General features: G+C 40.7%; 1 protein-coding gene across 4 annotated transcripts in view; it reads left to right on the top strand.

Annotated features, from left to right (window-relative positions):
• The first annotated feature begins 478 nt into the window (after positions 1–478).
• DCAF10 (DDB1 and CUL4 associated factor 10) overlaps positions 479–15,693 on the top strand; it is a 61,391-nt gene continuing 46,176 nt past the window's right edge. The window contains exon 1 of one of the 4 annotated variants that reach the window (XM_019033600.4): positions 479–1,127. In XM_019033600.4, the coding sequence (XP_018889145.2) occupies positions 589–1,127 (539 nt within the window). In that variant the 5' untranslated portion in view covers positions 479–588. The remainder of the gene's footprint in view (positions 1,128–15,693) is intronic. The other 3 variants (XM_031014921.2, XM_055351526.2, XM_019033601.3) reach the window with 3 other exon arrangements.

The following is a 15,693-nucleotide window of genomic DNA, read 5'->3' as shown; positions in this document are numbered from 1 at the left end:
GCTGGGGCAGAGAATTGCTTGAACCCGGGAGACGGAGGTTGCAGTGAGCCGAGATCGCGCCACTGCACTCCAGCCTGGGCGACAGCGAGAGACTCCATCTCAAAAAAAAAAAAAAAAAGAGTGGCATGTCACCTATTGTGTGTGGCCTGCACGTAATGCACTAATTCTTAATCCCTCGCTGATCCTAGTGTAAAGTGGAGACACCAGTACATACTCAGCCTCACAGGACTGACTGGTCAGGCCACTCATCCCCAGGCACGCGGCCACCGGTCACTGACAACTACAGACCGACTCTGCCACCCAGATCAGGTGCCCAGATGCTAACGCCCCATATAGCCCAGTCCCCGGCATCCTCAGTCGCTCACACAGGTAACTACTCGCTCCCTACCTCCGTTCCCGGGACTGCGGCGCCCCAAGCCCGGCGGTGTCTCAGCTTTCCCGGTCCCCGGCGGACGGTGGCCAAGGGGCGGCGCGGGTTTCCAGCCGGTGGGGTTAGGCCGCTGCACGCCGGAAGTGGCAGCTGAACGGGGGCACTGAGGTGTCGGCCGGCGGGGCAGTGGCCCGGAGCTGGGGGCGGGGGCGTTGATCATGTTTCCCTTTGGGCCCCATAGCCCTGGAGGGGACGGATCGGCCGGAGCCGGGGCTGAGGAGCCGACGCCCCACGAGGGGCAGGCAGCAGCCACCGGGCCGCCCTCGCCACTACATCCCGGGGCTGATGCGACCCATCCCCCTCCACCCGCCCGAAGCCCTCGCCTCCCTGGCGCCCCATCGCTGTCCCCGGCCCCGCGCTCCGGAGAGCTAGGGCTGCCTGGAGCTCCGGAGTCCTTAGCTGCCTCCGCCCCGGGAGAGCCGTCACCTCCCTCCCCTCCGTGCCGGCGGCCCGGGCCAGACTGCAGGGCCAAGAGCCGGGGCCGACACGGCCTCGGCGCGGGCCTGGGCGGCCCTGGCGCTAGGCTGTTCGGGTGGCTGAAAGAGCGCAGCCTGGGCCGCGGGCTGTTCGTGGACCCGGCGCGGGACAATTTTCGCACCATGACTAGCCTCTACGGTTCCATCCACCCCGCGGACTCGGTGTACCTCAGCACCCGCACCCACGGCGCCGTCTTCAACCTCGAGTACTCGCCCGACGGGTAAGCGCGGCCCCTCGGAGGGCGGGCGCCCGCCTCCGCCCGGCTCTGCTGCCAGCGGACGGCCGTCCTGGGCTTGCTCCCCCGGCCCGGGCCGAGGTTAGCGAGGCCGTTTGGGGCCGCTGGCCTTCGTGCCTCCTGGCACTTTCTGAAGCGCATTCTCGCCCTTGGAACCCCCAGCCCAGCTTTTTGAGGCAGGCAGGCGGGGCCCCACTTGCTCGCCTTCAGGACTTGGGCTCTGTGAAGGAGAAATGCCCGAAGCTACACAGCGGACCTGTCAGAGCCAGCCCACAACTAGGGCTTTCTGGTACACAGTAGGTGCTCAGTAAATACATTTTGAATAAATGCCCGCTTTCTCCCCATCATCCTAGGCTCGCGTTTTCCTACCTAAACCTGTGTCGGGGTAGGAAAGCTGTAGATTCCTTGCACTCTGTACCTGAACTTGCCATGATGGGGCAAGTGCGTTCCTTTGCTCAAGGAAGATACAGTACTAAGACACTGTAGAGACGTGGCTTTCATGACTTGGGTCATTTGTGAAGTCCCCAGGCTAGACTACAGCCTTTTTCTTGGCTGATTAAATATTTATTGTATGGCTTTGCTTTAAAGGGAACTTTACAAAATCGTATCTATTTAAAACTTTGTCTTGTCAGTACACAAGTCCGCCATCAAAAGAAAAAATTTGCACAGTTCCACCATGAGGTGACATAGTTAATGTAATTCTTACCCCACCAAAGCCTCTCGGTTGCTAGTTGTTTACTGAGTTGTTCATTCATTCATTCTCTCATTCGGCATATATTTGTTGAGCACTTGCAATGTTCCAAATGCAGGAGTAACCGTGCTGAGCAAAACCAGCTAATGGCACTGTTTTCATTGAGCCTGGGACTTAATGGTTCAACTAGATAGTAGATAGCCTTACTAAATAATGCATAAAATATATTTGTTAATTGAGATAAAGTCTTGAAGGAATCTGTTATGGACACTGTGTTCACGGATTCCCTGAGGAAGTGGCACCTAAATGAAAATAAAAATGAGTAGGAAATAAATTAGTCAAGATAGGGTTGGGAAAGGGATAGAAGTATTTCAGATGGAGATGATTGGTATGTCAAAGGTCGTAGAAAGGCAGCATGTCATGTTACAGAAGGTGAAAAAAATAGGTTTACAAAGCAAAAAATTTTACTGAAGAAAGACCTGAAGTTGCTAAGGAAGGAGCAAAGGAATAGAAGCAGGAGTTACTGTGCGCAAGTAGACTCTATTCCATTTCAGTGATGGAAGTGCTTCCTAATCACACATGGTGCTGGGGTCTCCGGGGTCTCAAGAGCAATTGGTTGGAGCATGTAGCAGTGGATGCACACCTGAATAAGGTGGAAAACTGGTCAGAGGAGAAACTATTTTGCTGAAACTTATTCATGGAACCTTGCAGCCTCCTTCCTTCAGCCAAGCCCTATTCCTAAAGTTTCCCTCAAAACACGAACAGTCTGTCCTCAAATATTCAGTTTCTCTCTTCATATCCCGGCTCCTCTCCTCCCAGCCTCCTACCGATACTTTCAGGAATTCAGAAGCAGCTATTTCTACTTTTTGGATGTGGGATTTTAGGTGGGAGTATAATGAGAAGAACAGATTTTAGAGCTGTTAGAATAAGGGATATATTGCTTAGTTTTTGTTTGAATCTAGAATGTATTTTCTCATAACAGTTTTGTAAATGTGGTTAGGAACTCTTGCACTTAATTCCATAATTTTAAATTACACAATTAACATATATGCTCATTGTGTAAAACCTAGGCAATAAATGAGCAAAAAATACCTAAACATCGCTTATGATCCCAGAGATTAAATGGATATCTAAGGAAATTTTTACTTTGTGTATGTTTATTTTAATATAAACATGGAATCACTGTTTTGTAGCTTGCTTTTTTTCTTACAGTAAATTGTGAACTGCTTATGTTAATAAACATATTTCTACAACATTAACATTTTTCATTAGTTTAAATAAAACCTCTTTGAACAAATATTTTGTATTTATATCTTTAGGATAAATCCCTAGAATGAGTTATTGTTATGAAGATTTTTATACCTATTGTTAAATTGCCCTCTGCAGAGATCGTACTAATTCTCATTACTATATTCTGATTCCTACATTCTAGACACATGCCTATCTCCTCATACCCTTGGCAACACTGCATACTGCCATTCTTTTTCATGTTTATCAGGGTGATGAGTGAAAATACTTCAGTGTTTTAATTTTTCAGTCTTCTTACTTCATCTAGTATGCCCTACATTTGTGTAGGACTTAAAGTAATTTTACAGATAGATGACATATCCGTGTTAAATGAGGTAATTTCTCATATCTTTCAGTTATAAATATGAGTTAAATCAGCTTACCAGGTAGCATAATCACTGTCACCCTCAAGGACTTCTCAATACAGAGAAGGAGGGGGTGACACAGAATGTAAAAATTAAAATTATGAATTTAATAGAGACCACAATATAAGGAATTTGGCAATAAAAAAAGATAAATGGGTTAGAAGGTATTTTCTAAAGAATTCAAAAAATGTTTTAAGTGATAGAAACATTGTCAAAATAAGTGTATCACCTTCTAAAATGACATTTTGAAAAAGTAAAACTGATAATGTTAATAAATTATAGTATGTCAGACCCTGTCAAACTGTCCTCCATGAGAACACATTAGGCACAGCTATAGAGATAATTCACATATTGGAAAATAGAAGCAAAGAAACTAACTAGAATACAGACCTGGAAAACACAGAGATTGAAAATATGAAAAAGATTTGGTAACACAGAGCATAGAGAGAAAAAGCATACCATATAGTTAGCCAGAGTTCCTAAAGAAAATAGACCCAGTTTCTTCAGGAACTCTGGCTAACTATATGGTACGCTTATACCATATAAGCATATCATATGGTATAAGGGGGACTATTTGAAGACATAATAGCTGAGAACTTTCCAGAATTGAAGAAAGGCACCAAGCCATGATTTAAGAAGCCCAACAAACCCAAGCAAGAATTCTTTCTAGACATATTGTAGTGAAACTGTGGGACAATAAATATAAAATCTTAAAAGACAGGAAAAAGGGGCCGGGTGCGGTGGCTCACGCCTGTAATCCCAGCACTTTCGGAGGCTGAGGTGGGTGGATCACCTGAGGTTGGGAGTTCGAGACCAGCCTGACCAACATGGAGAAACTCTGTCTCTACTAAAAATACAAAACTAGCCGAGCGTGGTGGTGCATGCCTGTAATCCCAGCTACTCAGGAGGCTGAGGCAGGAGAATCGCTTGAACTTGGGAGGTAGAGGTTGCGGTGAGCCAAGACCGTACCACTGCACTCCAGCCTGGGCAACAAGAGCAAAACTCCGTTTAAAAAAAAAAAAGTAAAGAAAAAAGGCCTCAAAGGAGCAACTATGAGAGTGATAGCCAATTAGTCTTCAACCATAATACAAATCTAGAGACAGTGGTAATTATTTTCAGTATGCTAGGAAAAAAACCTCAGTCTAGATTTATACCCAACAAACATAGGTTCTTTGTCCTTGCCAAGAACAAAGATGAAATAAATACATATTCAGACAAGGAAAGCTGAGTAAGTTTGCCAGCAGACCTCCAATAAAGGAATTCTAAGTTCAGAGAGAAGGAAATTATTTTCAAACGGAAGGTCTGAGAAGCTAGAAGGAATGAAGACCAAAAAGTGTTAAATATGTATGTACATGTTAATCTGATAATGTCTTTTGGGATTAATAGAGATGGAACAAAAATAGAAGACAATAATAGCATATAAATTACGAAGTGAGGCCGGGTGTGGTGGTTTATGCCTGTAATCCCAGCACTTTGGGAGGCCGAGGCGGGTGGATCACTTGAGGTCAGGAGTGTGAGACCAGCCTGGCCAACCTGATGAAACCCTGTCTCTACTAAAAATACAAAAAAATTAGCCTGGTGTGGTGGCATACACCTGTAATCTCAGCTACTTGGGAGGCTGAGGCAGGAAAATCACTTGAACCTGGGAGGCAGAGGTTGCAGTGAGCGGAGATCACATCACTGCACTCCAGCCTGGGTGACAGAGTGAGACTCTATCTCAAAGTAAAATAAAAATAAATGATAAGGTGATATTCTAAGTTTTTATGTATTTGGGGGGATAATTATATATGTTAACTTTAGGCTTTAATAGGTACTTAAAATTTTCAAGGAACCAAAAGACAAGAAAGATTATAATTTCCAGACTAGTACAAGAAAAAGTACAGAATGAGAAAAAAATTCCAAAAGAAGGCAAGAAAGGAAAAGAAAAAAAGACAAGATATAATAAATAAAAAGCACAAAGAATAGCTGAAAATAAATCCAAACACTACTAGTTGCAATAACTATAAGGTACTAAATATTCTGATTAAAAGACAAAGAGTAGCTTGGCGCAGTGGCTCACGCCTACAATCCCAGCATTTTGGGACGCCAAGGCAGGTGGATCACTTGAGCCCAGGAGTTTGAGACCACCCTGAGCAACATAGGGAGACCCTGTCTCTACAAAAAGTACAAAAATTAGCTGGTTGTGGTGACGTGCCCCCTTTGTCCCAGCTACTCAGGTGGCTGAGGCAGGAGGACCACTTGAGCTCGGAAGGTGGAGGCCTGCAGTGAGCCAGGATTGTGCCACTGCACTCCAGCCTGGGCAACAGAGACCCTGTCTTGCAAAAAATAAAATTAAATTAAAAAATAAATAAAAGAACAGTACCTCTTAAAATCTTACTCTTAATGGCATTTGTAGACTACATTCAGGCCTGCTATTCAGCTGATGCTGGTTCAGCTATACTAGTTGTTAAAATATTGATATGTACATAGTGGTTGAACAGTTACTGCCCCAAGCCTGTTAAGTGTCATCTTAATGCTTCATCGCCTTCCTTGGGACTTCCTATAGTAACCAATTATATAGCAACTAAAGAGTTAAGAACTAGGACAGCAAGAGACTGTCAGCAAACATCTCACTGGAGAACTACAGGGCAGCAGCCATTCTAATTACTCCTCACCCATGCCTGGCACCCTCCAACACACAAAAAAATCCATAGGCCCAGTGACCGTCTGGCTTCCCTAAGAGTAGGGCTGCCTACCTTTCTCATGTCACTCTCACATGGCCCCTTTGGGAACTACAGCCCCGGGAGATCCACAAAGAAGAGCAGTCAAATGAGAGTAATAGTACTGTACTACCGCAGTTGCCATCAAAATATATTAATTATCTTGGCACAGTATACACTCCCATGGCAGGATAGAATCTACAGCAGATGATCGAGGCCTGTGGGGATGGTTTATGGATGAAAAACTTCTGGGATGCACATCCTTAGTTTTATCATTCTTGTTTAATTTCCCCATTATTTAGAGAGGATAAGTGTGCCAACACCCAATGAATACCTGCCTACAGTAGGCATTAATGACACTCATGTTATAAATGAAAATGACCACCAAAATACATCTTTTTCTGTCTACCAGACACATTTAGTTGGGGGAATTAAGAAGCAGAAAGTTTATTAAATGAAGGTTCTGTACCCTGGCGTATGCTGTTAACTGCTGTGTTACATTACCTCTCAACTGGACTGAGGGATTAGGTTTAATATAATTAAGTATATCAATAAATTATTTTTGTGACTTAGTTATTAATATATTTAAACAAATATTGAATATATGAAACTAACAGCAAGCACTTGAAGGGCTAAAAACATTTTAAAATATACTTATTGTTACTTCAGCAAAAGCCAAAAAGAGGATTCAGCTCCCATGAACAATTCTGTTGATGTTAAGAGTGATTTCTTTTTTTTAGGCCAGGTATGGCACCTCATGCCTATAATCCTAGCACTTTGGGAGGTTGAAGGTGGAGGATTGCTTGAGCTCGAGTTCAAGACCAGCTGGGGCAACATAGGGAGAACTTGTCTCTATAAAAAATTTTAAAAAGAGTGATTTTTTTTAACGTATCATGACTACAAGTTACTTAATGACTATAAATTTAATGTGGACATTCTTAGAAGGGCTTTATCTAGTTTCCTATGTCAATTCATGGTTCAGACAAGGGCATCTGTGTCAAATAAAAGATTATGGCTACAATTTCCAAAAATTAATAAATGATTGAAAATTACTAGAATGATTTAATGAACAATTTGAGCTACAATGGTTATCACCTGGTGAGCATTTCTATAATCTATATAGGTTAATTTATTTAGAAAATGTTTTTAAATTTTATTTATGTTAATTTATATTACCACTGAATTTACTTTTTTTTTTTTTTTTTTGAGACAGAGTTTTACTCTTGTTGTCCAGGCTGTACTGCAATGGCGCGATCTTGCCTTAATGCAACCGCCAGCTCCCGGATTCAAGCAATTCTCCTGCCTCAGCCTACCAAGTAGCCGGGATTACAGGCATGCACCACCACGCTCGGCTAATTTTGTATTTTTAGTAGAGATGGGGTTTCACCATGTTGGTCAGGCTGGTCTTGAACTCCTGACCTCAGGTGATCCACCCACCTCAGCCTCCCAAAGAGCTGGGATTATAAGTGTGAACCACTGTGCCTGGCCTGAATTTTTAACCTCTTTGAATATCACACTTAACTGTATGTAACAGCCGCTTCATCCTTATATTTTTCAAACACACAAGGAACATTTATAAAATTTTCACATATGAGACCACAAGTTTCAAAAGATTGGTATCATACCGAATACAGTTTCTCACCACAATGTGATCACTAGAAGTAAATAAAAAGATAACTAGCTGGCATGGCGGTTCATACCTGTGATCCCAACACTTTGGGAGGCTGAGGCACGTGGATCACTTGAGCCTGGGAGTTCCAGACCATCCTTACAAAAAATACAAAAATTAGCCAGTTGTGGGGCTCATGCCTATAGTCCCAGCTACTCGGGAGGCTGAGGTGGGAGGATCACTTGAACCCCGGAAGCAGAGGTTGCAGTGAGCCAAAATCGCGCCACTGCACTCCAGCCTGGGCGACAGCCTGGGAGACAGAATGAGACCCTGTCTCAAGAAAAATGTTATATATATTATATTATGTAAAAGTATATTATATATCATATAAAATATATAATATATTTATATAATATATAAATATATAACATATATAATATATTTATATGATATATAATATAAATATATATGTAATATATAATATAAAATATATAATACATAATATATAATATAAAAATATATTTATATTTATATTTATATATTTATATTTATAAATATATATTTTTATATAAAATTTATATATAAATATATTTATATAAAAATACATATTATATAAAGTATATATTTAAATATACATTATATAAAAATATATATAAAAATATGTATTATATAATATATATTATATAAATATGTATTACATAAAATATATATTTATATAATATATAATATATAATATAAATATATATAATATATATAAATATATTCTATAAATATATATTTATATATTATAAATACATTATATATATTTTATATAATATTTTTATATTTAAAATATATAAATTTAAATTTTTATATTATATATTATATATTTTATATTTTTGGAAGTCAAGAGACAAGTATAATTAAAAAGATAACCAGAGGCCTGGCACAGTGGGTCACACTTGTAATCCCAGCACTTTGGAAGACTGAGGTGGGAGGATCTGGCAGGAGTTCAAGACCAGCCTGGGCAAGGAAGAGAGACTGTCTACAAAAATTTAAAAATTAGCCTGGTGTGGTGGCATGTGCCTGTGGTCCTAGCTACCCAGGAAGGTGAGGCAGGAGGACTGCTTGAGCTTCAGAGTTTGAGGTTGCCACTGCATTCTAGCCTGGGTGACAGAATGAGACTCTGTCTCAAAAAAAAAAAAAAAAAAAAGATAACTAGAAAAGTCTCATTCATTTTCAAAAAGAATTGATAAATTCATGGGTCAAAGGGGAAATTATAATGGAAATTAGAAATGTTCAGAACGAAATGATAATGAAATCATATGTCTCAAAACTTGTGGGATACAAGTAAAGCTGTACTTAGTAGGAAAATTATAGTCTTTAATAAACTGATAAGGAAAATTAATGAGCTAAGTATTCATCGCATGAAAGAGAATAGCAAAGTTATCTGCAAATAATAGGAAAATCAATCTAAAGAGAGCAGAAGGAAATATAGTAAAAAAAAGGTAGAAATTAGTGAAATTTTAAAAACCATCAGAAATACTGAATAGGGACAAAGTTTTGTCTTTGAAAACACTTATAAAAATGAAAAACATCCATGGTACTAAGAAAATGCACAGATAATATTCAGAATAAAAAGGGGGACATAGGTCGGCACGGTGGCTCACACCTATAATCCTAGCACTTTGGGAGGCCGAGGCGGGTGGATCACCTGAGGTCAGGAGTTCGAGACCAGCCTGGCTAACATGGCGAAGCCCTGACTCTACTCAAAATACAAAAATTAGCCAGGCGTGGTGGTGGGCGCCTATAATCCCGGCTACTCCGGAGGCTGAGGCAGGAGAATCGCTTGAACCCGAGGGGCGGAGGTTGCAGTGAGCCAAGACTGTGCCACTTCACTCCAGCCTGGGCAAAACAGCGAAACTCTGTCTCAAATTAAAAAAATAAAAGGGTTGAGGGGAGCGGGGCGGCCGTGCGCGGTGGCTCACGCCTGTAATCCCAGCACTTTGGGAGGCCAAGGCGGCTGGATCACCTGAGGTCAGGAGTTTGAGACCAGCCTGGCTAACATGGTGAAACCCCATCTCTACTAAAAATACAAAAAAGTAGCTGGGCATGGTGGCAAACGCCTGTAATCCCAGCCACTCAGGAGGCTGAGACAGGAGAATCACTTGAACCTGGGAGGCAGAGGTTGCAGTGAGCTGAGATTGCGCCACTGCACTCCAGCCTGGGCAACGAGAGCGAAACTCCATCTTAAAAAAAAAAAAAAAAGTTGGGGGGACAATTTTATATGCAAGAGGTAGATGGTTTGGACCAAACTTCCCACTGAGAATAATCAGAAAAGCTAGAGAAAATATTAAATATTTAATGTAAGATATAGAAAGCTTATGTTTGAGGGGATTAGAGCATTATCAGGGAAATGAAGAAATTGCAGGGTCAAGTTCTAAAAAATAGGAAAGCCAGTGATGTGAGCCCAGCATTTGAGCTCGCTTCTCTGAGAGGCATCTGTCAATCTCAAAAGCAGCAGCAGCAATGAGGCTGAATGGTATTTCTTTCTTTCTTTCTTTCTTTTTTTTTTTTTTTTTTTTTTGAGACAGAGTTTCATTCACTGTTGTTGCCCAGCCTGGAGCGCAATGGCGTGATCTTGGCTCATTGCAACCTCTGCCTCCCGGGTTCAAGCAATTCTCCTGCCTCAGCCTCTGGATTAGCTAGAATTATAGGCGCCCGCCACCACGCCCAGCTAATTTTTGTATTTTTAGTAGAGACGGGCTTTCTCCATGTTGGTCAGGCTGGTCTCGACCTCCTGACCTCAGGTGATCTGTCCGCCTCGGCCTCCCAAAGTGCTGGGATTACAGGCTTGAGCCACTGCGCCTGGCCTCTGAATGGTATTTCTAATGGACTCATGGGTGGGATAGATGAGCTTACAAGAATTGCAATTTAGGATCCGCAATTTAGGTTTGGGATTGAAACTCCCCTCCCCCCACCCAGTATACCCTAGGACTAAAGGTGAATCCAGAATCGACAGTACTCATGGGGACTAGAGGCCAGCTTCAAATAATCTCATTCCCTACGTAGATTAAGAAGACCTCAGATTGCCGGCACCTCTACTCTAGCTTACTTGCCATAATTAAAGATGAATCTTCTATGGAAGAAGAAAATATGCAGCTCAGTGCCGTGGCTTACACCTTTAATCCGAGTTCTTTGGGAGGCTGAGGAGGCAAGATTAATTGAGGCCAGGAGTTGGAGACCAGTCTGAGCAACATAGCGAGAAATCCCGTATCTGCAAAAAATTTAAAAATTAGCTGGGCAAGGTGGTGTGCACCTGCCATCCTAGCTACTCTGGAGGCTGAGGTGGGAGGATTGTTTAAGCCCAGGCGTTTGAGGTTACAGTGAGCTATAATCACATCACTACACTTCAGCCTGGGTGACCAAGCAAGACGCTGTCTCTAAAGAAATTTGTTTAAAAAGATAATATATCATCCAGTGCTTTAAATTATCCCTATAATTTTTGTATACAGTGACGAGCACTAGTACAAAGAGATTCGTTGTCTGAAAAACCAAGAAAATCAGCAAACAATAGAAATAGACCCACAGGAGATCTGACATTAAAACTATTTAATATGTTCAAGGAATTATAAGATGGAGAAATTTAGCAGAGAACTAGAAGCTAAAAAAAGAAAACCCTAGAACTAAAAAGTACAGTAACTGATAAAAACTCACTGGATGATTTAACAGCAAACTGGACACAGCTGAAGGATTTGTGAGCTTGAGAATAGATGAGAAAAAAATATACAGAATAAAGTTCAGATTTACCAAAATGGGACATAGGGATTAAGATATGTCATAAGATACAGGGAAAAGATCTTATAAATATAAATGGAGTTTCAGAAAGATATTAAAGAGAATGAAGATAAATCAGTATTTGAACAGATAATGGATGACAATTTTAAAAATTCACAAAAGACATTGTAGATTCAAGAAAGGCTATACATCTCAAGCAAGAGAAAGACAAAAAAAGCAGGCCAGGCATAGTGGCGCACCCCTGTAATCCCAGCACTTATGGAGGCTGAGGTAGTTGGATCTCTTGAGCTCAGGAGTTTGAGACCAGCCCGGCCAACATGGAAAAACCCTGACTCTACAAAAAAAATTAGCCGGGTGTGGTGGCATGCGCCTGTGGTCCCAGCTACTCAGGAGGCTGAAGAAGGAGGATCACTTGAATCTGGGAGGTCAAGGCTGCAGTGAGCTGAGATTGCGCCATTGCATTCCAGCGCCACCACACTCCAAACCTTCTGAAACAACTGCTTCAAAAACAAAAAAAAAACCTTCCAACTGCTTTAAAAACAAAAACAAAAATCGCTACCAACTTCTTCAAAAACAAACAACAAAAAAAAGAAGAAAAAAAGAAAGAAATATAAAGCCACACTTAGCTACAAGAGTAAAGCTGCTAAAACTAAAATAAAACATACATGCACAAAGACAAAGAAAATCTTAAAAGCAGCTAGAGGAAAGAGATAGATTACTTTCAAAGGAGGCTCAAAAAGAGAGCTAAGTTCACTGCAGAAACAATGGAAGTCAAGAGACAAAGATATTTCCAGACAAATATTGAGAGAATTTGCCACTATCAGATCTACACAGAAACAGGTAACAAAATTATTCTTTAGGAGGAAGGAAAAAGGTGGAAGATCAGAGGTACGGGAAAGAATGAAAAGAACAAAAATAAATATGCGTGTAAATCAAAATGAATGTTAACTTTTTTTTCTTTTTTTTAGACAGAGTCTCTCTCTGTCATCCAAGCTGGAGTGCAGTGGCATGAACACTGCTCACTGCAGCCTTGACTTCCTGGGCTCAAGTAATCCTCTTGCCTCTGCCTTTTGTGTAGCTGGGACCACAGGCACACGCCAGCATGGCTGGCTAATTTTTTTATTTTTTGTAGAGACAAGGGTCTCAGTTTGTTGTCCAGGCTGGGAATGGTATAAAACATGAAAAATTTTAGTAGAGCATTAAATTTATATATAATTATATCTAAAAAATTACATATTAGGATGGGATAAAGGAAGTTGAAGTGAGCTAAGGTTCTTGCATCATCCAGGAAGTAATAATGATGTACTTCACTTTAAAAAGTTGACGCATGATGTTAGCTCTTTAGGCATTCGCTAAAAGAAGAGTAAAAGAATATATTTAACATACTAAATAGCGTATGGGGAGATATCAATAGCAAATATATATATATATATATTCTTAGAGATGGGGTCTTGCACTGTTGCCCAGGCTGGAGTTCATTGGTGCTGTCACAGCTCATGGCAACCTCCAACTCCTGGGCTCAAGCAATCCTCCTACCTGTCTCCTGGGCAGCTAGGACTGCAGCCATAAGCCACTATGCCTGGCCATTTTATTTTTTTATAGAGATAGGGTCTCCACGTGTTGTCCAGGCTGATCTCCAACTCCTGGCCACAAGCTATCCTCCTGCCTTGGACTCCTAAAACACTAGGATTACAGGCATGGGCTAATGTGCCTAGCCAAAAAAATGTTTAAAGCAACTGAAAAGGGACATAGAACAGACAGGACAAATGGAAAGTAAATTCTCTGGTGACAGATTTTAACTCAAAGATTGCTAGTAGTTACATTAAATGTAATTTGACTGAGACAATGATTGTCAGATCAGATTTTTAAAAACTGCTTACAGAAGACATACCTGAAATGTAAGGATACACAAAGTTTTAAAGTAAAAGGATGTCAAGGCATACTACTGCTAGCATTAGCTAAATGAAAGTTGGTGTGTTATGTTAATATCAGACAACACAAAAAACAAATTCATACAATTTCCAAGCATTGAGATTAAGCAGTTTGTTTTTCAATGAAAGTTCAGGAAATAAATAACTAGAAAATCTCTTTATTTTTGGAAATGCTCTTTTAAATAACTTGTGAGTCAAAGAAGAAATCACAGTATAAATTATAAAATATTTGAAACTGAATGATGAAAACACTATCAAAATTTGTGCAATTGCAGCTAAAGCCATGTATAGAGGAAAATCTTAGATCCCTAAATGCAGATATTAGAAAAGAAGAAAGGCTGAATTGTCAATAAGCTAAGTAAGCATCCATCTCAAGAACTTTGAAACAGAACAACAAATTATACCCAAAGAAGGTAAAAAGAAGGAATAGAGATCAGAGTGCAATTGAACCACTTTGAAACTATTTGTCACTATATATATTTTGTTGTTGTTGTTGTTGAGATGGAGTCTCACTCTGTCACCCAGGCTGGAGTGCAATGGCACGATCTCAGGTTACTGCAACCTCTGCCTCCTGGGTTCAAGCGATTCTCCTGCCTCAGCCTCCCAAGTAGCTGGAATTACAGGCATGTGTCACCATGCCGGCTTTTTTTTTTTTTTTTTTGTATTTTTAGTAGAGATGGGTTTCACCATGTTGGCCAGCCTGGTCTCAAACTCCTGACCTTGTGATCCGCCTGCCTCGGCCTCCTAAAGTGCTGGGGTTACAGGCGTGAGCCACCACGCCCGGCCTTCAATTTTTTTTTTAAGAGGCAGGGTCTTGCTGTGTTGCCAGGCTGGTCTCAAACTCCTGGGCTCAAGTGATCCTCCTGCCTCAGCCACCCAAAGTGCTGGAATTATAGGTGAGAGCCACTGTATCTGGCCTTTAAAGTTTAAAAATAGAAACAGAAGATATTGTGAACAACTTCATGCCAATAAAATTCTAAAGTTCAATGAAATAGGCTAATTCCTAGAAATTACCAAAACTGACATTAGTAAAAGATTAGAAAGTAGTATCATAACCAATAATACTGCATCAGTAGTTAGGTCTAGATGGTTTTATAGACGAGCACTACCAAATTTACAAGAAATAAAGAATCCCAATTTACATAAACTATTCCAGTGTATAAAATAACAAGGGCCAGTCTTAATTCATTCTATTATGTTAGCATATACTTTATACCAAAATCTGACATGAATAGCAAAAGAAAGCAAAATTACCATGCAATTTCACTGAAGAATAAAGATAGAAAAATCATAAACAAAATATTAGCCAACCGAATCTAGCAATGAGGTAAAAATAAAAGACTGATTTGAAATTAGAAAGTAAATTAATGTAAATAACTACATTAATATATTAAAGGAAAAATATAGGAATATCTCAATAAATGCTGAAAAATCTCTTACACAGTTTGACATATATTGATGAAAAGAAAGCTTAGCAAAATTGAAACAGAACTTTCCTTAATCTAATAGTAGGAATCTGCCCAAAAAACCTACAGCAAACATTGTACTTAATGATGAAATGTTGAATATATTCTTGAAGATCAGGAACAAGATGAGTGCCTGCTATTAACACTTCTATTCAACATTGTTCTGAAAGTCCTAGTCAGTATAACAACCAAAAAGAGAAGGAAACAGGTTTTTAAAAAGAAGAACAGTCTGGGCATGGTGGCTCACGCCTGTAATCCCAGCACTTTGGGAGGCCGAGGCAGGTGGATCACCTGAGGTCAGCAGTTCGAGACTAGCCTGGCCAACATGGGGAAACCCTGTCTCTACTAATAATACAAAAATTAGCTGGGCATCATGGCACACGCCTGCAGTCCCAGCTACCCAGGAGGCTGCGGCAGGAGAGTCACTTGAACCCGGGAGGTGGAGGTTGCAGTGAGCTGAGATCACGCCATTGCACCCCAGCCTGGGCAACAAGCGCAAAACTCTGTCTCCAATAAAAAAAAAAAAAATAGGAAGAACAAAACAATTATTTTTAGATGGTATTATTATCAACCAAAAACCCCAAATAATAGAATAGTAAGATTGATTGATAAATAATCAATATTAAAAAATCAGTTACATTTCTGTATACCAGCAATAAGCAAAGCCAAAAAAATTTTTTTTGAGACAGGGTCTTGGTCAGCTAGGCTGGAGTGCAGTGGCATGAT

This window comes from Gorilla gorilla, chromosome 13 (genome assembly GCF_029281585.2).
Source record: "Gorilla gorilla gorilla isolate KB3781 chromosome 13, NHGRI_mGorGor1-v2.1_pri, whole genome shotgun sequence".
Taxonomy (NCBI): domain Eukaryota; kingdom Metazoa; phylum Chordata; class Mammalia; order Primates; family Hominidae; genus Gorilla; species Gorilla gorilla.
The sequence above is the reverse complement of the archived record's forward strand: the minus strand, read 5'-3'. Positions and strand labels throughout refer to the sequence as shown.